Below are 24,818 nucleotides of genomic sequence, written 5' to 3'. Positions count from 1 at the left end.
ACAGAGACTGCTTGTTGCAATAACCTGAAATTAGATGATTTCAATCAGGCATTTATGACAAATGTGACACGTTCTAGTCTTTTGGTCCGCATGTCGTCAACCAATCAAAATGTTCTGACCTTTCTTTTGAAACACAGAACTACATTTCAACGTTGTTGAGAATCACAACACAAACTCGCTAGTCAAACCAACATACTGCAAAGCAATGGATTGGGTGAGTAATCCCCCACTGCTACCTAGTTAACTAGAACACTACTTTACATTGTTAGCAGGCTCACAAAACAAGCTATGTTAGTTGACTAGCGAAAGTAGTTGACGCGGAAATGTATTTACAATTTTCGAAAGAAAAGTCTGATCATTACATCGGATCCTGACATGAGGACCAAATGATCAGTCACATATGTAGGTAAACAGAGTGCCATGCTGCTCTCACCTGTGCTCTGAGCAGCCTGTCTTTGATCTGGGTCTGACTGCCCTGGGTCCCGGTACAGAGGGTCTGCGTGCGCTGCTGGAGCTCTCTGACCCAGGCCGCGCTCTTCTTCTCCAGGGCCCGGAAGGCCTCCAGCTCCTTGGTGAGGGTGTACTGGACCTCGGCCTGTTTCAGGGTCTCCTCCGCGGCCTCCAGGACCCCCCTCCACCCCTCCTCGATGTTCCTCACCGCCTTCTCAACCTCCAGTCTCGAGTCTTCCGCCAGGTCCTGGTGTTCACACAGAATCTGACCCAGTCTCTTCAGGTCCTGCAGCTTAGAGTCTCCCTCGGGTCTGGAGCTGAGAACATCCTGGTGAGACACAGAGACATCAGATAGTGAGATGAGTGTCTTGGAGCATCAAACGAAAAAACCCAAACACCATGATTATATCCCTGGAACCAGACTTGAAAAACTGCTTTTATTCATTGTAATCTTAATTTTCTGACCTGTGCTGTCTGGATCTTCTTCTCAGTCGGGGTCTTGAGGCCCAGGGAGTGCAGGTGCTGCTGCTGGTCTTTGACCCAGGCTCTGGTGCTCTTCCTCCGGGCTTCAAAGGCCTCCAGCTCCCTCTCTAGAGCGCTCTGGGTCTCAGCGTGAGTCAGGGCCTCTTGGGCTGCTTCCATCACCCTCGCCCACTCCTCCTCCATGTCCTCCACTGTCTGGAGGACGTCATGTCTCCTGGTCTCCTCCAGGTCCTGGTGGTCACACAGACTCTGACCCAGTCTCTTCAGGTCCTGTAGCTTCGCGTCTCCCTCGGGTCTGGAGCTGAGAACAGCCTGATGATGAGAGACAGAGACATAGGGAAAGAGAGTTCAATCTGAAGCTAAATTAGGAATAAGGGTGGTGGTGGTTGACTCTAGTGGATAGAGTGGAGTTGGACTGGTGATCAGAAGGTCATGAGTTCAAATCCCACCACCTGGGAACACTACCACTAGTGTTAGTCCCTTGAGTAAGGCACTTAGCCCTAAATTACTCCAGGGAGACTGTAATCCCTGTAATCTCTAATTGTATGTCGTTTTGGATAAAAGTGTCTGCTAAAAAATGGTTAATAATGTAAATGTAGGACATTGTCCCTAAACAGAGCTTGAGCCAAAACCTTTTTTCTTTTTAAATACAGAGACAGGTAAACAGGTAAACTCACCTGTGCTGTCTGCAGTCTGTCCTCAGTCTTGGCCTGAGTGCCTAGTGAGCGAAGGTGTTGTTGCCGACCCCTGACCCAGGCCATGGTGCTGCCCATCTTGGTTTCAAAGTCTCTGAATTGTCCTTCCAGCGCGCTCTGCTTCTCAGCCTTGCGAAGAGTCTCCTCAGCAGACTGCAGGACCCTCTTCCACTCCTCCTCCAGCTCCTTCACCGTCTGCTGGACTTCCCGCCTCCTACCTTCCTCCAGGTCCTGACGTTCACACAGACTCTGACCTCGTCTCCTGACATCCTGCAGCTTCGAGTCTCCCTCAGGTCTGGAGCCCAGAACAGCCTGGTGGTGACAGAGACACAGGTACAAAGTCAAGACAAGAGATAGTGGCCTGGGGTGGTCCAGTGGTCTAGCACCGCGGTCTACAGTGCACACATATGCTCATGTCGGCATGGGTTCGAATCCGGCCCATGCCTTGCTGACATGCCCTCTCTCCCTTCTTCTCCTTACTTTCCTGCCTGTCTTCACTGTATCTGTCCAATAAAATGAAAAATATGAGTGGGACTACCCCACTCAGAAAACAATTACCTTAAAAAAAATAAGAGGTAAGCATTTCTGACTAAGCCATCATCGTAACGCTAGTATAAACTCAGAACATCAGACACATCAGTTGTCAACACCCAGATAGAGACATAACATTTTTTTTTTTTTTTAAAGTTCTTTTTTCTGAGTGGGGCAGTCCCACTCATATTTTTCTTTTTTATTGATAGATACAGTGGAGAATTAGACAGGAAGGAAGGTGAGAGAGAGGAGGGATGACATGCAGGATATGTCCCCGGCCGGATTCGAACCGGGGACCCTGCGGTTATATGGTCGACGCTTAACCCGCTACGCCACCTAAACGCCCCTAGACATAACATTTTAACGATTTAGCCAGACGCTTTTATCCAAAGCGACGCACAGTTAGAGATTACAGACAGGGACAGTCAGGCACAGCCTTACTTAAGCTACCATTTAGGGTGGCAAAACAGAACTATGTTTTTTGAAACGATACATGTCTGTCTGTAGAGGATATTTTGGTATGATAACCATTCAGCTCGTGAAGTTGATCATGACCCCCTAAAGAAAATTGCATGTGTGGTGGTGTTCCCAGGTGGGACTAGAACACTAGTGGTGGTGTTCCCAGGTGGGACTAGAACACTAGTGGTGGTGTTCCCAGGTGGGACTAGAACACTAGTGGTGGTGTTCCCTGGTGGGATTAGAACATTATTGGTGGTGTTCCCAGGTGGGATTCCAACTCACTATCGACTAGGCCACCACCACCCCTGAGGTGGATATGATGTGATGTTCTCTAAGCACTAGCAGCAGTAGACACTGACCTGCGCTGTGTCTAGTCTCTCCTCAGACTGGACTTGGCTGCCGAGAGACAGCAGGCACTGTTGTTGGTCTCTGACCCAGCCTTGGGTGCTTTCCTTCTGGGCTTCGAAGGCTTTCATCTCCCTCTCCTGGGAGCTCTGCGTCTCTGCCTGCATCAGGGCCTCCTTCCCAGACTGCAGGACCTTCCTCCACTCCTCCTCCAGCTCCTTCACCGTTTGCTGGACCTCCCTCCTCCTGCCCTCCTCCAGGTCCTGGTGTTCATACAGACTCTGACCTCGCCTCCTCAGGTCCTGCAGCTTAGAGTCTCCCTCAGACCTGGAGCTGATCACAGCCTGAGGACCGAGAGACATATGTGACACAGTCTGATCATTTGGTCCTCATGTCGGCAACTAATCAAAATGTTCAGACTTTTCTTTTGAAACACAGAACTACGTTTCAACGTCGTTGAGAATCACAACACAAACTCGCTAGTCAAGCCAAAATACTGCAAATGGATTAGGTGAGTAATCCCCACTGCTACCTGGTTAACTAGAATACTACTTTACATTGGTAGCAGGCTCACAAAACAAGCTGTGTTATTGGACTAGCGATGTGTCGTTGATTTTCAACAACAAGGAAATGTATTCACATTTTTCGCAAGAAAAGTCTGATCATTACATCAGATACCGACATGAGGACCAAAGCATTAGAACACATACAGTATATACATTAAGACTGAGGTAAGCATTTTTTAAATTAAACTTAAGCCATGTAGTAGTATTATTGACTGTAATGCTGTTGTAATACTGTTGTAATACTGTTGTAATACAAAGTACAGATTGTTCTTCAACAAGCAGTGTGACTGACCTGTGCAGTGTGTATCTTCTTCTTAGTCTGTGTCTGGTTGTCCAGCGAACGCAGGTGCTGCTGTTTCTCTTTGACCCAGGCCATGATGTTCTCACTCTGGGACTCGATGTCTCTGAACTGTCCTTCCAGCGCACTCTGCTTCTCTGCCTTGTTAAGAGTCTCCTCGGCAGACTGCAGGACCCTCTTCCACTCCTCCTCCATGTCCTTCACTGTCTGCTGAATGTCCTGTCTCCTACCCTCCTCCAGGTCCTGACATTCAACCAGACTTTGACCCAGTCTCTTCAGGTCCTGCAGCTTAGAGTCTCCCTCGGGTCTGGAGCCGAGAACAGCCTGGTGATGGAGTTAGATAGTAAGCAAACACAGAGGTAAACAAATGTTGGGGGTGAGGGTGAGGGGGGGGGGGAAAGAGAGGAGGGGGAGACAGGGAGGAGGGGGAGACAGAGAGGAGGGGGAGGGGGAGACAGAGAGGAGGGGGTGGGGGTTAGGGGGGGGAGTGTTTTAGCATTAACCAAAGTCTTAACCAAAAACCTTCTCAAACCTCAGACCCTTACATTAAACCCTATATGCAGACAACTAATTATCAATCCTGACAGACTTCTTCCACAGAGCTTCTACCAGAAGTGCTTGTGGCTGTACACTGACCTGCACTGTCAGGAGTCTCTCCTCAGTCTTGGCTTTCACACCCAGAGTGTGGAGCTGTTTCTGCTGGCCTTTCACCCAGGCGACCGTGCTCTCCGCCTGGACCTCAAAGTCTCTCAGCTGGGCCTGCTGGGTCTTGGCCTGGCTCAGCATCTCCTCAGCGGCCTGAGTCACCCTCCTCCACTCCTCCTCCACGTCTCTCACTGTCTGCTGGACCTCCCGTCTCCTGCTCTCCTCCAGGTCCTGGTGTTCACACAGACTCTGGCCTCGGCTCCTGACCTCCTGTAGCTTGGAGTCTCCCTCAGGCCTGCAGTTGAGGACAGCCTGAGAAAAACAAAGAGAAAATATACTGTGTTTTAGATATACAGTGGGGGAAATAAGTATTGAACACATCAACATTTTGTCCAGTAAATGTACTTCAAATGAGCCTATTCAAGTGAAATTTGCACCAGACTTTGGTATTAACTCAAACAATTTTCAAAAATGTCACTTGGTTAGGCTCATTGGAAATACATTTACTGGACAAAATGTTGATGTGTTCAATACTTGGTAAATGGACTGTACTTATATAGCGCCTTTATCCAAAGAGCTTTACAACGGCCTCTCATTCACCCATTCATACGCACATTCACACACCAATGGCGGCAAGCTACCATGCAAGGCGCCGGCCCTCTCGCTGGGAGCAATTTTGGAGTTCAGTGTCTTGCCCAAGGACACTTCGACATGTGGCCAGCCAGGGCTCGAACCGCTGATCTGCCAACCTTGCGATCATTAGACGGCGGCTCTATCTCCTGCACTTACAACCCTTTACTTATTTCCCCCACTGTATCCTATGCCTGAAGAAGGTCTATGAACGACTGAAAAAACAGTTTTTGACTGTGCGGATGCTTCTTTTCATCCGGTTTGATACTCTCCAGCTCCAGCACCTCAGATAAATCTGTTACGGATGAGCGGTGGTACTTTCACTATTTTTGATAGATGTATCCTAAGCAAAAAAACAAGTCTAATCATCATAATCTCTTACCACTGTTACCTTTGATCTACATATTTTCTTTCTAGGCTAGCCGACTGTAGACTGACCTGTGATGTGTGTATTCTCTTGTCGGTCTTGGCCTGGTTGCCTAGTGAGTGGAGTCTTTGCTGCTGTTTTCTAACCCAGGTCCTGGTGCTCTCTGTCTGGGTGTCGAACCCTGTGCAGGCCTCCTCCAGGGCCCTCTGGACCTCGGCCAGCTTCTGGAGTTTGGCCTCGAGGTGGCGGTAGCGCTGCAGCAGGCTGTCGCTGTCCTTCAGCAGCACGTCTCCTCTCAGGCCGTGCTTCCTCACAGACCCCAACACCTCGCTGAGGGCCTCCATGCTCTCACTGAACCACAGAGAAGACAAAGAACATCGTAGCATCATAACCGCTCTCATCACAGCCGTGTAATAACCAAGATGACTGTGTTAACACTAGAACAGCCGTGCCTTTTTTACCTACTATAAGAGCCGCATCAGGGGGTCAAATGACCATAGTCTTTACAGACCACTAGTTTGTAAATTAGCCTGCTTCCTACACAGAAAAATGTCAAAATAGCTTTATACTAGCTTATCCTGATGTGATTTTGAAAATGTAAGGATACTGGGTGGTAGAACGCACATATCTAGGAAAAGTCATGAAAGGAGGGTCCTGAAATTTGATCGAGTGCAAAGATATAAAATGTTTCTTTACTCATGGCTAATGTTAACAAGTCAAAAAGATAACTGAAATGTTGGCGGTTTCAGGAAAAATCACCTTCCGTTGAGGACATCGTCCAGAAGGCTGGTGAGCTGTTCTCCTTCCACTGACATGTGTTCCTTGGGCTGCAGCCAGTCACGGAAGCGATTGTGTTCCTCCTGCAGACTGAAAAACAACCAGACAAAAGCAACAACGTGTCACGTGAACTTAGGACTGATGAGCAAGCGATCGATTCGTCAAACGAGTGATTAGTGACAGCCCTTTTTCATTCTCAGTGTGAGGTCCTGTGTCAACAGTATTTGTGACACAGTCTGACCGTTTGGTCCTCATGTCGGCAACCAATCAAAATGTTCAGACTTTTCTTTTGAAACACGGAACTACGTTTCAACGTTGTTGAGAATCACAACACAAACTCGCTAGTCAAGCCAAACTACTGCAACAACGCAATGGATTGCGTGAGTAATCCCCACTGCTACCTAGTTAACTAGAACACTACTTTACATTATTAGCAGGCTCACAAAACAAGCTGTGTTAGATGACTAGCGACGTGTGTATTCACATTTTTCGGAAGAAAGGTCTGATCGTTACATCGGATCCCGACATGAGGACCAAAGCATTAGAACGTGTCACAAATGAGTAATTAACAGCCTCTTTCCATTCTCAGTGTGAGGTCCTGTATCTACAGTATTTACCTGTTGAGGGAGTTGAGGACAGTGTCCAGCTGGCCCTGTCTGCCCTGGCAGTGATCTCTGAACGTGGCCAGCTCCTTCTCCTGCTCCTCCAGCCAGGCCTGGTGGACAGTCAGCTCCTCAGGAGGAACCTGTTCGCGCCCTCTCTCCACGTGGTCTCTCAGCTGGCCCAGACGCTTCTCCCCATCCTTGGACTCTAGGAAACCCTGGTATGAATGGAGAGATTTATGCTGCTATCACTTATTCTGCTGCTATCACTTATTCTATGATTGACGCTCTGATGCTACTGTATATAGGCCTGCAGCCATTATTGATTGTTTTCTCCATCATGCTTATTCTTATTGATTGTTGTTGTTTTTTATACCCTGCTTATTCTATTATTGATTTAGATTTTCTACTGGAATGCCAATGCTTATTTGAACCTGTACCCAAGAATTGTACTCCTTGTATACATTGTGTCTACATTGTGTCATCTAAAAAAAACGTATTTCCAGATCCGATGATTCCATTAGATCTGACGCCAGGCCTGTCACTTACAGTTAGTCTGTGTTTGGACGCCTCGACGTCCTGTCTGCACTCCTGGTTCTCGAAGCACTCGTTCACTGACAGCTGCAGGTCCTGGAACCACTCTTCAAACGACTGGCTTTCATCTGAAGGAGAGACCAAGTAATTAGAAGCTCTGTTTTGGGATTTCAAAAATTAAAGCAATTGCTTTAGTTAACACTAGAACAGCCATGAGTGGAGTCATTTGATCCTGTGAGTAATTCTTTTTTTATATCTTTAAAATGTCTATATATATATATAACATTTCAGGACCCTCCTTTCATGACTTTTCCTAGATATGTGCGTTCTACCACCCAGTATCCTTACATTTTCAAAATCACATCAGGATAAGCTAGTATAAAGCTATTTTGCGGTATTTTTCAGCTTCCCATTGTAAAGACTATGGTCATTTGACCCCCGAGGCAGCTGTTATAGTAGGTAAAAAAGGCACGGCTGTTCTAGTGTTAAAACATTGAGTAGCGTTGTTGTTGTTGTTGTTGTTGTTGTTGTTGTTGTTGTTGTAGCCAAGCGTCTCTCGTACCTTTGATGACTTTGACGAGGCCCTGTTCTCCCTGCTCCCTCTTGTGCTGGACCAGCTCCCTGGTCTCAGAGAGGGCCTCCCTCAGCCTGGAGCCGTCCTCAGGCAGGGCCTGCAGGACTGGGGCAGTGGCCACGCTGGACACCTGACCCACCTGCTGCAGCACCGAGGCTGCCCGCTCCTCCTGGACCTCCAGCTGCTCACACAGGTCCTGAACACAACACAGTAGGTTAGGTTAGGTTGGGTCGGGTTGGGTTAGGTTAGGTTAGGTTAGGCTAGGTTAGGCTAGGTTAGGTTAGAGTTAGGTTAGAGTTAGGCTAGGCTAGGTTAGGCTAGGCTAGGTTAGGTTAAGGTTAGATTAGGGTTGGGTTCAGTGATGCCGGTAACGCGTTACTAAGTAACGCGTTACTCTAATCTGAATACTTTTTCCAGTAACGAGTATTCTAACGCGATACTATTTCCAAATCAGTAATCGGATTAAAGTTACTTATTCAAGTGGCTGTGCGTTACTATTGCGTTACTACCTCATAACTTAGGCTAAATGCAGTATTTCTTTGTAATGTTCGATAGTAAACAAACATTTCTCGCGTCTTGGGGAGTGACGTCAGTGCTCACGTTTTCAACACGAGGTTACTATGGAAGGCCATGCCCGCAAAAAACGGCTCTCGACTATCGCGAGATTGCAGCAGAATCGCTCACGTGTATCACCACGCTGATTGCACAGTGTAAACAGAAGCGTAGCCTACACAATGGAGCGAGAACAGAGATATGCGTTAAATAGCTGGAAATATAAGGATTATTTTGAGTTTGTGTCAGCAAAGGATGACAAGAACATAAATGTTGATCATTGATAAACTCAGACTCACCCAGTTTAGGATTAGGATTATATTAGGATCATATCTGAATGGTCAGGGTAGGTTTTAGGTTTTGTGAAACCACTCCTTGCTAGTTACTGTTAAATAAAGATTATATTAATTTTATTGTTTAAAAACAAGTATTTATGTTGGGTGAGGCAAAGAAAGACTCTTTATTTTGGTGTTTTAAGTTATTGTTTAAAGTTTAATTATGTAATTTAAGTTACTGTTAAAATAAAGTGAGTTTTGGCAAAACCAGTTTTCATTTTTATGTTGCGGGGGGGGGGGGGGTCGGGTGCCTAGGCAGCTGCCAATAGTAACTAAAAAAGTAACTAGTAATCTAACTTAGTTACTTTTAAAATCAAGTAATCAGTAAAGTAACTAGATTACTGTTTAAAGGAGTAATCAGTAATCAGAATACTTTTTCAAAGTAACTGTGGCAACACTGGTTGGGTTAGATTAGACTAGGTTAGATTAGATTAGACTAGGTTAAATTAGGTTAAATTAGACTAGACTAGATTAGACTAGACTAGATTAGAAGAGATTAGATTAGATTAAACGTTATTGTCATTGCAGAGTACAAGTACCAGACAACAAAATGCAGTTTAGCATCTAACCAGAAGTGCAGAATAGTGATATAAAACATAATAGTGATAGTGATAGGTACAGTATGGCAAGCATGGTAGTTAGCGCTATATACAGGAGAGGATAGTAGTAAGCTATGTCCAGTTAAGGTAGCTAGGTGTCTGGGCCTACCTGTATCTGGAGCTACCTGTATCTGTTCCTGGGTCTACCTGGGCCTACCTGTATCTGTTCCTGGGTCTGTAGGTCTACCTGGGCCTACCTGTATCTGTTCCTGGGTCTGTAGGTCTACCTGTGTGGGCCTACCAGTATCTGTTCCTGGGTCTGTAGGTCTACCTGTGTGGGCCTACCAGTATCTGTTCCTGGGTCTACCTGGGCCTACCTGTATCTGTTCCTGGGTCTGTGGGTCTACCTGGGTCTACCTGTATGGGCCTACCTGTATCTGTTCCTGGGTCTGTGTGTCTCCTGCAGGGCTGAGGATGCTGAGGGAGGTCTGGATGGCGAGCAGGGCAGAGAGACACTCCTCCATCTCCTCTGCCAGGTGAGTCTTCACAGCGCTCAGCTCCTGGAACACATCACTGCTGTCAGAGAACAGCTCCTTCACCTGCTCCATCTTCTTGGTCAGCTGGGTCTCCATCACCTGGGGGAAGAGGTGGTCAGATGAACAGTTACAGTAACAGCAAAAAAAGAAAGAAAGAAATGTGTTTAAATTAAGATCAACCGGTATCATATGTGACGCAGTCTGATCAATTGGTTCGCATGTCGGCAACCAATCAAAATGGTCAGACTTTTCTGTTTGAAACACAAAACTATGTTTCGACGTCGTTGAGAATCACAACACAAACTCGCTAGTCAAGCCAAAATACTGCAACAACGCAATGGATTGGGTGAGTAATCCCCACTGCTACCTAGTTAACTAGAACACTACTTTACATTGTTAGCAGGCTCACAAAACAAGCTGTGTTAGTTGACTTTCCAACAACGCGGAAATGTATTCACATTTTTTGAAAGAAAAGTCTGAACATTACATCGGATCCCGACATGAGGACCAAAGCATTAGAATGTGTCACATATTTCTGCATTTTCAGTATTGTAAGCAGGAGCTTCTTATGCACTGGTAGAGATACATGTACTGACTTATATAGATATACAGTACATACTTATATAGAGCCTCATTCCAAAGAGCTTTACAATGGCCTCTCATTCACACACACATTCACACATCAATGGTGGCAAGCTACCATGCAAGGTGCCAGCCCGCTCATTTTGAGCAATTTGGGGTTCAGTGTCTTGCCCAAGGACACCTCGACATGTGGCCAGCCGGGGTTCTAACCACCGATCTGCCGACCTTGCGATTATTAGAAGCCGGCACTACCTCCTGAGCCACAGCCGCCCCTATACCCTATACCCCCTAGTACTCACCTGCATCTCCAGTGGAGCCTCTTGAGTCTGCAGAAGCTCCTGGATCTCTGTGGACTTCCTGTGGAAATGCTTGATGTTCTCCTCATGGGCCTGGATCTCATCCTGGAGAGAGACAAGACAGTGGGATCATGACTGATGATGGAACAGTACACCAGTTCCAAAAGCAGTGTTTGATAGAAGTATAGCGTTAGCCTCATAGCAAAATTGCCTAAGCCATGCTTCACTTGTGGTCAACCGAGCCATCTTTGTATGTAGTGTCAAAAATGCCTATGTCAGGTAGTGATTTTGGAACATAACAAGCATTCTGATAGGCTGATGGCATAGGCAATCATGCACAGTGAATAATCAGTGTTAGAAGAGTAGAGTTAGGCAGATATCTCAATTGGCAATTATGCTATGAGGCTAATGTTATGAGTGGTGGTGATGCAAGATGGAGGGTTGTGATTAGTCTTGTATCTGTTTACCCTCATGGTCTGGACTTCCTGCTGGCTGTGGAAGGGGTGCTTCTCAGCGAATAGCGCCAGTTTGTCGGTTGCCCAGCTGTCCACCTCCCCCCCCAGCATCAGCTGCTTGTCCCACAGCTCCAGCCCCACACGCAGGTTGTCCATGTGGGCGTCTGTCTTCTCCGTCACCTGGGACCCACAGACACACAACGACATGAATGTGGAGGTTTTGTATAAGTGCCTCAGACAAGCTCTCTCTTACTCCTTAACCCCCCGAGGCATCTCTTATAGTAGATAAAAAAGGCACGGCTGTTCTAGTGTTGAAGTGCAACTTTTTGTAACAGCTCTGACAGGCTATGTCTGGGCATTCTTTAAGTTATTTTCAAACCGTGAGGTAAAAAAAGCTGTTAGTACACTTTAACAGACAAAACCACATTCAGTCCAGTGAATAGCAAGTTAGTGGGGGAGTGTACTGGTCTCATATCCAGCCAGGTGTGTTGCCAGGTGTGTTGCCAGGTGTGTGTGTGTGTTGTTCTTACGTCCAGCCAGCTGTCCACCAGCGCGTCAGCCTCAGCCTCAAAGGGAGCTTCGCTGCAGTCTGGGATCTTCTTCAGATGGGACTGCAGCTGCCTACACACCCCCCTCATCTCCTCCATACGAGCCCCGAGACCCGTTAGGTCCTCCTTTATACCGTGGACCTGGGAAACACACACATACACAGCTGTTATCTAGGGCAGTGTCTGCCATCTAGTGGTTCACACATACATACGTCAGAGAAATAATAAAAGTCAGAACATTTTGATTGCCAATTAATCACAATGTTCAGACTTGTATTCAGAAAATTCAAAATAAATGTCAACGTCGCTAGTCAAGGTTTTGGTGAGTAATCCCTACTACTACCTAGTTAACTATAACACGACTTTACATTGTAAGCAGGCTCACAAAACAAGCTGTGTTAGTTGACTAGCGATGTGTCATTGATTTTCAACAACGTTGACATTTATTTACGTTTATGACATTTTATGACATTTTATGACATTGTATTTGCACTTTGAGTTGCATCCGTGTACAAAAGGCGCTATATAAATAAAGTTTCACTTCACTTCACTACATTTTTCAGAAAAAAAGTCTGGACATTTGATCGGCTGCCGACGTGTTCCCGGTTTAACCAGCTGCTGTCACATACACATCACTTTATTTTCCAGTATATACACTGCTGTAGTAACGTTGTATTGCTCTCACCTTGGCTATGAGTCTCTGCAGGTTGTCCTTCCCCATGTAGGAGGCCTGCTCAGAGATGGTCTGCTCTGCCTTCTGCATGGTGGAGCTGAGGTAACTACGGCAGCTCTGGAAGCTCTTCAGCAGCTCCAGCAGAACATTGCACTGCTCCTTCCTGCAAAGGGTTAAAAAAAAAGATATGTTTCTCTCAACGTATCTAAAACCCCTTTCCCATACAAGCCTTCCCAGTAGATTTGCATGGAAGGTACCTGGTAAGGTGCATGTGTGAACACGATTTACATGGAAATTGTCTCAGGCAATTACCCTGGTCAGGACCTTGTGTGATTCCATGGAATTTACAGGGAAGGCTTAGGTGTGAACAAAAGCCTGAACATTCCCTGGTCCGGCACGTAAAGAGTTACGTATGTCTGACGCAAGACGCTTCAACTGTGCTTACTCAGGCATTTAGCTCATGTGTGAACGGCGAAAATCACTGGGGGACCCGGGTTGGGATTCCATGTAATTTACAGGGAACTATGTGTGAAAGGGGCTTAACTGTCACCTGTATTGTACGTTTGAGCTTCATTCACAGTTCTCTAATTTCACCCCTCTTTTAGAAGACTTTTCTCCTCCACCTCTTTGTCCTCCTCACCTGTCAGCCACAGCTCTCTGGGTGTCGTCCCATTGGCTATCCAGCTCCTGCAGGGGGTCGTTCCCCCCCCCTCCCTGGCCTGGGTGGGGGTGGGCATCACGGAGGCTCTGGAGCTCCGAGCGCTGGGACTGGAGGTGGCTCTCCAGGTCAGACAGGGCACGCAGCCTGGGAAGACAGAGATCAGACAAGTCAGCCTTCAGCATTAAAAGGTTTAACGCTTTGCAATCCTGCTCAGATCTATTATTTGAATATCATTCATTAACACTTGAACAGCCGTGCCTTACCTACTATAAGAGCCGTCTCAGGGGGTCAAATGACCATAGTCTTTACAATGGAAGCTGCTACTAACACACAACGACCACTAGTTGGCCGCCTTGTAAATTAGCCTGCCTCCTACACAGAAAAACTGCAAAATAGCTTTATACTAGCTTGTCCTGATGTGATTTAGAAAATGTAAGGATACTGGGTGGTAGAACGCACATATCTAGGAAAAGTAATGAAAGGAGGGTCCTGAAATTTGATCGAGTGCAAAGATATACATTTGTTTTTACACACAGGGTCAAACCACTCTCACCTCCACTCCTCTCACAGGCACGCCTCTCACACACACAAACACACACAGACACACACGCCTCTCACACACACGCCTCTCACACACACACTCCTCTCTCTCACACACACACCCTCCCACCGCCCCCTCACCTCTGCTGCACGGCAGGCATGGTGGGCTCCTTCAGCCCCTGCCTCTCTGCGGCCCCCCGCACCTTCCTCAGCTCCCCCAGCAGCCCCCTCCTCCTCAGGCCCAGAGACCTGCTCTCCTGCTCCCTCTGCACCCCCCGCTGCTGGGCCACCAGCCCCCCGTCTGCCTCCTCCAGCCGCCCCACCAGGGCCTGCACCATGTTGAGGCAGGAAGCTGGGGCTCCGTCCCTGGTCACGGACAGCCTGGCGCCCTGGAGCAGATTTAGAATTCAGTTTAAGGTTCTGGTCATCACTTACAGAGCCCTTCATGGTCAGGCACCTGCATACATCTGTGACCTACTGCGTCCTTACAGCCAGCCCGACTGACCTCCTCCCTTCCTTCCTTCCTTCCTGACTGGCTGACTGGCTGACTGGCTGACCACCTGGCTGACTGACTGACTGACTGGCTGGTCACCTGGCTGGCTGACTGACTGGCTGGCTGACTGACTGGACACCTGACTGACTGACTGGCTGACTGACTGATTGACTGACTGACTGGACACCTGACTGACTGACTGACTGACTGGACACCTGACTGGCTGACTGACTGATTGACTGGACACCTGACTGACTTTCTTTCTTCCTTCCTTCCTTCCTTCCTTCCTTCCTTCCTTCCTTACCTGCAGTAGCAGGTCCAGCTGTGGGGCCTTGTCCCTGAGGCTGCCCAGGCTCTTCCGGATCAGCGCCAGCTTGGACCGGCAGTCCTGCAGTACCGCGGCACCGCCACAGGGGGCGCCACCTCCTTGCAACCCGGAGATGTCCTGCTCTACGGTGCGCAGGGACATGAGGAAGCGGTCCAGGGCCCGGGCGGCCGCCTCGCTCTTGCGGACCTGTTGGCGCAGCTGGTCCAGGCTGGTCCTGTGGGCCTCGGCGGAGCGGGTCAGAGGGGAGCGGTCCCGGGGGTCCAGCTCGTTGGGCTCGGAGTCGAAACGGGAAAGCTGGTCCAGCTCGCTCTGAATGCCCTCCTCCAGGTCCTGGTGAGACATAGAGAACGTTAGAGACTACCTGACAACAGGTGGAGTTGAGAGGCAGAAAAATATTGTGTGAACTACAATTACAGTAATTATCTATTTACTTATATTTTCTTTTATCTATTTACTTCTTATATTTGCTTTTATTCAATGTCTTTTTTATTTTCTTACTATGCTCCTCTTGATGTGATAATATATTATATGTACAGTATGTAGTATATATAATAATGTATGTAAAGCACTTTGAATTGCCCCTGTTGTATGAAATGTGCTATACAAATAAACTTGCCTTGCCTTTCCTAATTCAAGGTTAAATATCCAATCATGGCCTCTCAATCAAATCCAAATCAGGTAATTGAAACGAAGGACATCTTGCCTCAGAGCTGATGGTTAGTGTTAGGGTTAGTGTTAGGGTCAGGGTTGGGGTCAGGGTCAGTACCTTGATGTCGGTCAGGATGTTGGTGTTGGCGAGGGTGAAGGCGGTGATGTCCTTGGGCTGTCTGATGAAGCGGTCCAGGCGTTCGGTGAAGTCCACCATGTGGTTCTCTGTGGAGTCGATCTGCCTCAGGGCCGCGCCCAGGGAGTGTCCCCTCCTCTGCAGCGCCCCCTGCTGGCCACGCCACTGCTCCTGCAGGTCAGCCCGCTCCCGCTCCCGCTCCACACCAGCAACCTCCCCCCCTTTCAGCTGGGAGCACTGGGAGCACTGGTGGCTAAACTCAGACCACAGCGACTCTGTCTCCTGTCTCAAGGCCTGGGAGAGAAACGAGCGAATGGGAGAATGGAATTAAATCACTTCAGAGAAAGGAGTGAAAGATAAATGTGACGCAGCCTGATCATTTGGTCCGCATGACGGCAACCAGTCAAAATGTTCAAACTTTTCTTTTAAAACACGGAACTACTACGTTTCAACGTTGTTTAACACAAACACAAACTCGCTAGTCGAGCCAAAATACTGCAACCACGCAATGGATTGGGTGAGTAATCCCCACTGCTACCTAGTTAACTATAACACTACTTTACATTGTTAGCAGGCTCACAAAACAAGCCGTGTTAGTTGACTAGTGATGTGTCGTTGATTTTCAACAACGCGGAAATGTATTCCCCTTTTTTTCGAAAGAAAAGTCCAATCATTACATCGGCATCCCGACATGAGGACCAAAGCATTAGAACGTGTCACAAATGTCCCATTCTGTAGGTTTCCAGTACACAGAATATGACAGTTTATTACTTAAAAGGCTCTATTAATGCTCCAGTAACAGTGCAGCGTACCTGTATTTCCTGTAGACGAGCGTGTACGTCTTTGAGAGAGACAGAGTCGGGGGGGAGGTCTCTCTGGGAGCTCTGGTCGTTCTTGGCCAGTTTGGCCTGCAGAGCCTTCTTAGAAGCCTCATATCTGGTTAAAAGAACATGTAATTTTTGTTTATTTTACTTGAATCTTTTTCTATTCTAATCTTTGTGATATGTAAGGTGAAGGCTCCCCAAGTTCATTCGCTATTTTGTTTTACTTAATATAAAAAAAAGGGAAAATACTTTGGTCATAGGAAAGGAATTGATGGATATTTTCAAGTTCATGAGTATGTTTAGTCTAGTAGTGAAATGTGAATTACAGAATAACTTGTTTATTTTTTTAAAGAAAACTGTTAATTGTGTTATGTTGATTGTAAGAATGATTGTTAAAACCAATGACCAATAATAATAATAAAATAAAAAAAGTCATATCTGAGGGATGAATCAGTCATTGTACAGCAGTGGACAGTGAAGAAACATAACTAATAACTTTCACCTTGGGAGCGAGAGGGGGAGAGATAGAGGGAGAGAGAGAGGGAGAGAGAGAGGGAGAGAGAGAGAGAGGGAGAGAGAGAGAGAGAGAGGGAGGGAGAGAGAGAGAGGGAGGGAGAGAGAGAGAGAGGGAGGGAGAGAGAGTGATGGAGAGAGTGAGGGAGAGATAGAGGGAGAGAGAGGGGGGGAAAGAGAGGGAGAGAGAGAGAGGAAGAGAGAGAGAGAGGGAGAGAGGGTAGGGTTAAAGCAAGACCATACACCCAGCTACACAAGCCGTAAGTAAGCCTACCTTTCAAACGTCTCCTTCTTGGCGGTATCCTCCTCTGTGGAAGCCTGCTTGACAACCTCCTTCCTCTCAACCGCAACTGTCTTTACAAGAGCCTGTGAAACCTAAGGCAAGAGTAAAATTATCAAATACATTTCTTAACTAATCCTTTCAATCAGACCCAAGTCTATTACCATATAGACAGGTACATGGAGTTAATAGCGTAAAAGTCTTTACCGAGGACGGGCCTTGTGGTTTATCATCAGTCTTTGTTGATTCCTTCAGTGTGGTGACGTCTTTAGTGGGGTCAGTAGAAAGCCTAACGGAGACAATTGAAGAACAGTCAGAAGCAGAAACCGCCTTTTCAACACTAGAACAACCGTGCCTATTGTACCTACTATAAGAGCCGCCTCAGGGGTCAAACGACCATAGTCTTTACAATGGGATGCTGCTACTTACACACAACGACCACTAGTTGGCCGGCTTGTAAATTACACATAAAAACTGCTAAATATCTTTATACTAGCTTGATCCTGATGTGATTTTGAAAATGTAAGGATACTGGGTGGTAGAACGCACATATCTAGGAAAAGTCATGAAAGGAGGGTCCTGAAATTTTATCGAGTGCAAAGATAAAGCCTAACATTTATTTTACCCCACCCATGGCTGTTCTAGTGTTAAATTCACATTCTGAGATCTTCCTCCCTATTCCCCCCCATCCTCCGTGTCTCCCCCCCACCTCCGTGTCTCCCCTCCTCCTCCGCGTCTCCCCCCCCCCTCCTCCGTGTCTCCCCCCCTCCTCCGTGTCTCCCCCCCTCCTCCGTGTCTCCCCACCCCTCCTCCGTGTCTCCCCTCCTCCTCCGTGTCTCCCCCCCCTCCTCCGTGTCTCCCCTCCTCCTCCGTGTCTCCCCCCCCTCCTCCGTGTCTCCCCTCCTCCTCCGTGTCTCCCCTCCTCCTCCGTGTCTCACCCAGCCTCGGGGGGCGGTGGTGTGTCTCTGTCGCCGCTGAACTGCCGCTGGATGGCGGCCAGCCTCTTCTCACACTCCCTGAGCTGGGCCTGGGCCAGGCGATGGGCGTCTTCCGGGCTCAGGGTGTCACACAGCTCCTTCAGGGCCTCGAGGTGCTGGCCGGCCTGGGCCAGACTGCCCTCCGCCGAGAAACACGCCTGGTAGCCAGAGAGAGAGAGAGCCAGGGGCCGGTTGTATAAAGATAGACCCAGTCTTAGACTTAGATCTCACTTTAAGTCAGTCTTGCTAGAGACTCTAAAATGTTCCTGTTGCATAAAGCTCACCCTATAAGTGACTAAAGTAAGACTGACTTAGGTAGATAGCCTGTCACATAATGCATTCTAGGTAAAATAAGACACGTGACAGAAAAAGAAACATGGCGGCCGAAACAGCTACACCTAGTGGCGGAAGATCTGAGAGATCAACTCCCTTTTCTTCTGCTGAAAACGTATGTATATTGGAGGAATATTTTTTTTTTAATTACCTTATTGCTCTTTCTAATTAAAACCAAAGATTTGCCATTTTTGTATGAAGCTAACAAAGAAAAAAAACACTTAAGGGCTGACTCGTTCCATTGCAACGCAGGTCTTAAGGCTGACTCGTTCCCATAGCAACACAGCTCTTAAGTTAAAGAACTTAGCCAGGGGGGAAGGTGGCAAACTTCAAAATAAGTCAGTCTTAATTTGTAAGCAACAGGCAGTCTTAATTAGACTGGTCTAACCTGAGAATTTAAGACTAGTCTAAGGCTTAGACCATCAACCCAACAGGTGGCAACAACCCACAAGCACAGATGCGGAAAATACGTGCTCATGACATCCATTTAGGAGTTGTTGCCTGTTTGATACACTATAATGGACAAAAGTATGAGGACACAATTATGGTCTGGGGCTGTTTTCACGGATTGGGCCCCTTAGTTCCAGTGAAGGGAGATCTTAATGCTACAGCATACAATGCGATTCTAGATAATTGTATGCTTCCAATTTTGTGGCAACAGTTTGGGGAAGACCCTTTCCAGTTTCAGCATGACAATGCCCTCATACACAAAGTGAGGTCCATAATGACATGGTTTGCCATGGTTTGGTCTAGGAGAACATGACTAGCCTGCACACAGAGCTCTGACCTCAACCCCATCCAACACCTTTGGAATGAATTTGAACGCTGACTGTGAGCCAGTCCTTCTCGCCCAACATTAGTGCCCGACCTCATTAATGCTCTTGTGGCTGAATGGGAGCAAATCCCTGCAACCATAATATTCTAAACTCTAGTAGAAAGTCTTCCCAGAAGACTGGAAGCTGTTATAGCAGCAAAGGTGGGACCAACTCCATATTAATGCCAGAGGTTTTGGAATGAAAAGTTCAACAAGCACATATGGGTGTGATGTTCGGGTGTCCCAATACCTTTGTCCATATACTGTAGGTCAAACCACAAGCCAGGGGCCTCGTCATGCTAAGTAACCCAAAAACCATACTTACCTCTTTGACCCGACACCACTACAAGATGAAAGAGAGAAGGATATTTTGCATGCAGTGTTCTAGAGCATGCCATAAGGTTGGAGAGAGCACTATTACTAATAGTATAATATTTAAAAAATAGACAATTAAATACTAACAGTACCTGTGTCTTTGGTGCTAATTTTGAGTTAAAGTGCATCTCACACTGCAAGGCAGCTTTGTTAAAGTCTTTTAGCTCAATCTCAAATCGAAAATGCTGCAAAAAGTCCGTTATCTCAGTTCTCACAGCCTAGGTGACAAAGTCAAAAGCATACAAATACATTACACACACACACAAAATGGTTATTACAAATTACAAAACATACATGCAGACACTCATACTTGACATAAAAACAACACATTGTTGAAATGTTAAATGTGTCGTTTTCATGTCACGTCAATATCACAGACAGACCACACATGCCGTCAACATTTGAACACAACACAGGTTAATCGATTCAAGGTGCTCTGAATTTTACACACCCACACACACACACCCATACACTCCCATACACACCCACACAGACACCCACCCACCCACCCTACCCACACACACACACACACACCAACAGACATCAACACACATCAACATACACCAACAGACACCCACCCACACACCCTACCTCCCACTGTGTCCTAACAGACTGGGTGAAGAACTCCATGTCTCTGAGCTGGGGCAGGGTGCAGAAGGCCTCCATGCCCTCTGCTGCTCTCAGGAACTGGTCCAACAGCTCAGGGTCCAAGGTCCTCAGGGTCTCCTGAGGTAGGAGAACACACTATGAGCCTGGGAACCGACACGGCTTTAGAACAAGAAACCTCACAATATTGAGAATTATTACCTCCTTTGCCGAGGCTTGTTCGATGGATATGTGCTTGTCTTTGAAAACATTGATGGCCTCTAGGATGTGCTCCTGCAGGCAGTACTTGGCCTCCTCAAACCTGTTCCTGACCAGGGCCTGGGCCTTGGCGTAAGCCTCTGTGTACGCCTGAGGCGGGGCTTGGGCCAGGGCCGGAGCTTTGAGACGGAGCTCTGGAGACTCTGGTGGGGACTGAGACAGGAGATGAGGTTGAGAGAGGGACTGGGACTGGGGCTGGGGCAGGGAAATGGTCTGGGGCTGTGGCTGAAGCTGGGGCTGGGACTGGGGCTGGGACTGGGGCTGGGACTGGGACTGGGGCAGGGAAATGGGCTTAGATGCAGGCTGGGGCTGGGGCTGGGGCTGGGGCTGGGGCTGGGGCTGGGGCTGGGGCTGGGGCTGGGGCTGGGGCTGGGGCTGGGGCTGGGGCTGGGACTGGGACTGAGGCTGGGGTTGGGGCTGGGAAATGGGCTGGGATGCAGGCTTGGGCTGGGGCTGGGACTGAGGTTGGGGCTGGGAAATGGGCTTGGATGCAGGCTGGGCCTGTGGCTGTGGCTGGATATGAAGCGGAGACCGGGGCTGTGAGTGGGACTGGGGCTGAATATGGAGCTGGGGTTGTGGAAGTGGCTGCGGTCGGAGATTGGGCTGGGGCTGGGGGGGTGACTGGGAAAGCTGATGGAGCTGGTGCTGAGGAGGCTGTAATTTCGGCTGGGGGGACTGGAACTGGGATTGAGGCTGGACCTGGGATTGAGGCTGGGGTTGGAGATGGGGCTGGGGGACTGGAGACTGAGGGTGGGGCTGGGCCCATGGCTGAGGCTGGACCTGGCTTTGTCGGGCCTGAACGTTGGCAAGGTTGTACGCTCTAACCTGAGGCTGCATCTGAACATGGCCCTGGTAGGGCCGTATTTGGGCTTGAGGTTGGGGTTGGGCCCATGGCCGGGGTTGGTCCAGAGACTGTAAGGCATAAGGTCCCCTGGTCTGAGGATAACCCTGGGGAGGGATTGGCTGGGGCCTGATGATTGGAGCCCATTGCTGTGGTGGACCTGCGTGGCCTGGTGGATAAGCCTGAGGAGGAGAGGGAGCTTGGCCTGTCGGAGACTGGGGATAGGAGGCTTGGGGGCCCGGGGGCTGAGGGTAGGAGGCTTGGCCGCCCGGGGGCTGAGGGTAGGAGGCTTGGCCGCCCGGGGGCTGAGGGTAGGAGGCGTGGCCGCCCGGGGGCTGAGGGTAGGCCGCCCGGGGCTGTGGTCTGATTGGTGGGGCCAAAGGCTGGGCAGGCTGGGCAGGCCCCCTCATCTGGGGGTAAGCCATCTGAGTGAGAGGTTCAGGACTGATTGGGGCCCATGGCCGTGGTGGAGCCTGTGTTGGGGAAAAACTCTGGGGGTATGGCTGAGGCTGAGGCTGTGTTGGGGAGTAGCAACCCTGGGGATAAGGCTGAGTCTGAGCCTGTGTTGGGGAGAAACCTTGTGGATAAGGCAGTGGTTGAGCCTGTGTTGGGGAATAGCAACCCTGTGGGTAAGGCTGAGGCTGAGACTGAGCCTGGGGGAGGGTCTGAAGGGATTGTTGAGGTCTGACCTGGGCCCATGGTTGGGGTTGGGCCTGTACCTGAGCTTGGGGTTGGGCCTGGGCTTGGGGTTGGGCCTGTACCTGGGCTTGGACTTGACGTTGGGCTTGAGCTTGGCGTTGGGCCTGGGCCTGTGCTTGGGCCTGTGCTTGTGCTTGGACTTGCGCTTGAGCTTGGACTTGGGCTTGAGCTTGGACTTGGGCTTGAGCTTGGACTTGGGCTTGAGCTTGGACTTGGGCTTGAGCTTGGACTTGGGCTTGAGCTTGGACTTGGGCTTGAGCTTGGACTTGGACTTGACGTTGGGCTTGGACTTGGGCATGTGCCTGAGCTTGTGCTTGACGTTGGGCTTGAGCTTGGGCCTGAGCTTGGTCTTGGACTTGTCGTTTGGCTTGAGCTTGGGCATGGGCTTGGTGTTGGGCTTGGGCCTGTGCTTGTGCTTGGGGTTGAGCTTGGACTTGGGATGGGGGTGGGCTCTGAGGCTGGCCTTGCTTCATCTGGGACTGAGTGGAGGTCACCGTTTGAGCTTGCCTAGAGGGTTGGGCTTGAGACATTGTTTGGGATTGAGTTTGGCTCTCGGTCATGGTTTGTGCTTGACCCTGGACAACACTGGTCTGCTCTTGAGCTATCTGGGTTATAGACAGAGATTGAGTAGAAGAAGTCATAGCCATGGCCTGTACCTGAGGTTGGATCTTAGGCTGGATCTTGGGTCTGGGGGTCCCCGCAGGCTGAGGAACTACCTGGACAGGGGCCTGGGCCTTGGCCTGTTTCTCCGGCTGTGGTTGGGCCTGGGCCTGGGAAGGAGCCTCGGCCGGCACCTGGCTCTCGTCCTGGGACTTCTTCCGAAGCCAGGGTCGGTTCTTCCGGGCCTCAGATTTCCGGCTCTGGATCTGTTGCTTCGTTAGAGGCGGCTGCTGCTTCTGTGTCACTGGCGCTTGCTGAGCTGGAGTCGTCGGGACCTGGGCTGGTTGTGTTGGTTGTTGTTGGGCCGGTGGTGCCTGTGGTTTAGCCTGTCCTTGTTTCTGGCTCTGAATCTGCTGCTGCTGAGCTTTTACCTGCTGCTGAGAGGATCGTTCCTGCTGCTGCTGCTGTCCCTGTTTCTGGGTTTTCTGGACCTGTGGTGCTTTCTGGGTCGGGACCTGCTGCTCTGGTGGTGGTGGTGATTTCTGGGTCGGGACTCGTGGCGGAGTCCGGGGCTCTGGGGGCGACTGGGCCCGGGGGGGGGTACCGGTCAGAACCTGCGCGTAGGTAAGAGGAGGACTCACCTGCTCCTCTCTGTGTTCCTGTATTACTATCTGTGGCACTGGTTGGTGGGTTGGTGGGGGCTGAGTCTGGGGCTGAGGGGGGGGAGGTTGGGACTGTGATGCTATCCAGTCAAAGGCCTGAGTCACATGCTGGGCAAGAGTGAGAGCTTGAGGGGGCTTTAGGGGTTGAACCTCCCCCTCCGCCCCCCCCTCTCCGGCCTGGATGAAGATCTTAGGTGGGGGGGGTTGGTCTCCTGTGGGGCTTCTGTCTCTTCGGGCTCCCAGAGAGCTGAGCATCCCAACTGCCTCCTGCAAGGAGAGAAAACATGGGGATTCTTTACAAATACATATGTGACTGCTCCTGGTGTTTCTGGACACCTCTCGGAAATGAGAAAGACGTCAAATTCGTCTTTAAAGTTTTTTTTAGTTTTTTTCAAATTTTCGTTTTTTTAGCTAACATTCAACTCGAAGATGTGAAGTACCCACTTGTTATTTTTCCGAACAGTTTTATGTTCATTAAATAAGTGTAATCTATAACACAATGACTTCGTTTCTTGTTGTTTGATGGGGATTCATTATCTTTGATGGGGATTTTCTGTGCTTAGTGATTTCCGGTGTAGCAACTTTCAAATACTCATGTCGTCTTCAATTTGTTTCCGATTTCAATGTATGATGCATCATTTAAAAGCTTACAATCTGTAGTTTAAGCACATGTAAAAAACTGAAAAATGATTTCGCCTACAGGTAGCCCTTTTCATTGGGCTGTGTCACATATGTAACACAGTCTGATCATTTGGTCCGCATGTCGGCAACCAATCAAAATGTTCTAACTTTTCTTTTGAAACACAGAACTACTGAAATACGAATCACACAATCACGAATCACTCGCTAGTCAAGCCAAAAGTACTGCAACGTAATGGATGGGGTTGGGTAATCCCCATTGCTACCTAGTTAACTATAACACTACTTTACATTGTTAGCAGGCTCATGTTGTAACACAAGCTGTGTTAGTTGACTAGCGATGTGTCACTGATTTTCAACAACGCGGAAATGTATTCACCTTTTTAGAAAGAAAAGTCTGATCATCAGATCCCGACATGAGGACCAAATGATCAGACTGTCACATATTCTTAGTATCTGCTAGTGGCAAAAGTAAAGAATGTACTCTCAAGACTATTATTACATTTCTATGTTTATGTTTAAGTGAAAAGAGAGGATAAAGTGAAAAAAGGTAAAAAGAGAGGGATGACTACTAGCCTGTGACTGGGCCACCGCAGCCCTGACCCTGTCCTGCATGGCGGAGGCCAGGAGGTACTGCAGGGGTGAGTCCTTCTGCCCCGTCATCACCATCACCTGCAGGTCCTGGTCCTCCGTCACCACCTGGCCCTCCAGCTGCAGCCCGCGAGAGATCAGGAGCTGGAGGGGGAAACAGGATAATAGTATGCATAAATAGTAAGACATGATATTAGGACGCAACATCCCCACCCTGGACGCCTTTAAAACGGACCTCAAGTCCCACCTGTTCACCAAGGCCTTCGGCCTCTAGTTCTGTTGTTTTTGTTTGTCTGACTGTTTTTCTTTTCTTTCCTGTATCTCTGTAAAGTGACTTTGGCTACCCTGAAAGGCGCTATATAAATTCAAGTTATTATTATTCATAATTCTCTGATGCAATTAGATTAGATTAGATTCAGATTCAACTTACATTTACATTTTACATTTTTGGCATTTAGCAGACGCCTTATTCCAAAGCGACTTACAATCAATACATTTGAATACTAAGCATGTCAATCAGCAGTCCAC

The 24,818-nt window shown here is 48.6% G+C and overlaps 1 protein-coding gene across 1 annotated transcript in view; it reads right to left on the bottom strand.

Moving 5' to 3' along the window:
- Positions 1 to 24,818, bottom strand: part of syne2b (spectrin repeat containing, nuclear envelope 2b) — a gene marked incomplete at its 5' end in the record, with an annotated part of 186,906 nt that overhangs the window by 120,960 nt on the left and 41,128 nt on the right. The window contains 31 exon segments of the mRNA XM_080522419.1: positions 434 to 778; positions 916 to 1,245; positions 1,611 to 1,940; positions 2,978 to 3,307; positions 3,822 to 4,151; positions 4,464 to 4,784; positions 5,541 to 5,820; positions 6,229 to 6,336; positions 6,864 to 7,066; positions 7,398 to 7,510; positions 7,945 to 8,152; positions 9,814 to 10,017; positions 10,800 to 10,901; positions 11,264 to 11,431; positions 11,782 to 11,940; positions 12,485 to 12,635; positions 13,113 to 13,277; positions 13,815 to 14,062; positions 14,471 to 14,824; positions 15,261 to 15,572; positions 16,091 to 16,214; positions 16,890 to 16,981; positions 17,103 to 17,184; positions 17,834 to 18,030; positions 19,487 to 19,612; positions 19,986 to 20,120; positions 20,202 to 20,642; positions 20,958 to 21,572; positions 21,677 to 22,231; positions 22,455 to 23,327; positions 24,276 to 24,434. Of these exon segments, the coding sequence (XP_080378545.1) occupies positions 434 to 778; positions 916 to 1,245; positions 1,611 to 1,940; positions 2,978 to 3,307; positions 3,822 to 4,151; positions 4,464 to 4,784; positions 5,541 to 5,820; positions 6,229 to 6,336; positions 6,864 to 7,066; positions 7,398 to 7,510; positions 7,945 to 8,152; positions 9,814 to 10,017; positions 10,800 to 10,901; positions 11,264 to 11,431; positions 11,782 to 11,940; positions 12,485 to 12,635; positions 13,113 to 13,277; positions 13,815 to 14,062; positions 14,471 to 14,824; positions 15,261 to 15,572; positions 16,091 to 16,214; positions 16,890 to 16,981; positions 17,103 to 17,184; positions 17,834 to 18,030; positions 19,487 to 19,612; positions 19,986 to 20,120; positions 20,202 to 20,642; positions 20,958 to 21,572; positions 21,677 to 22,231; positions 22,455 to 23,327; positions 24,276 to 24,434 (8,160 nt within the window).

This window comes from Nansenia antarctica (genome assembly GCF_963989245.1).
Source record: "Nansenia antarctica genome assembly, chromosome: 1".
Taxonomy (NCBI): Eukaryota; Metazoa; Chordata; class Actinopteri; order Argentiniformes; family Microstomatidae; genus Nansenia; species Nansenia antarctica.
This window is presented reverse-complemented; position numbering and strand designations above follow the sequence as displayed.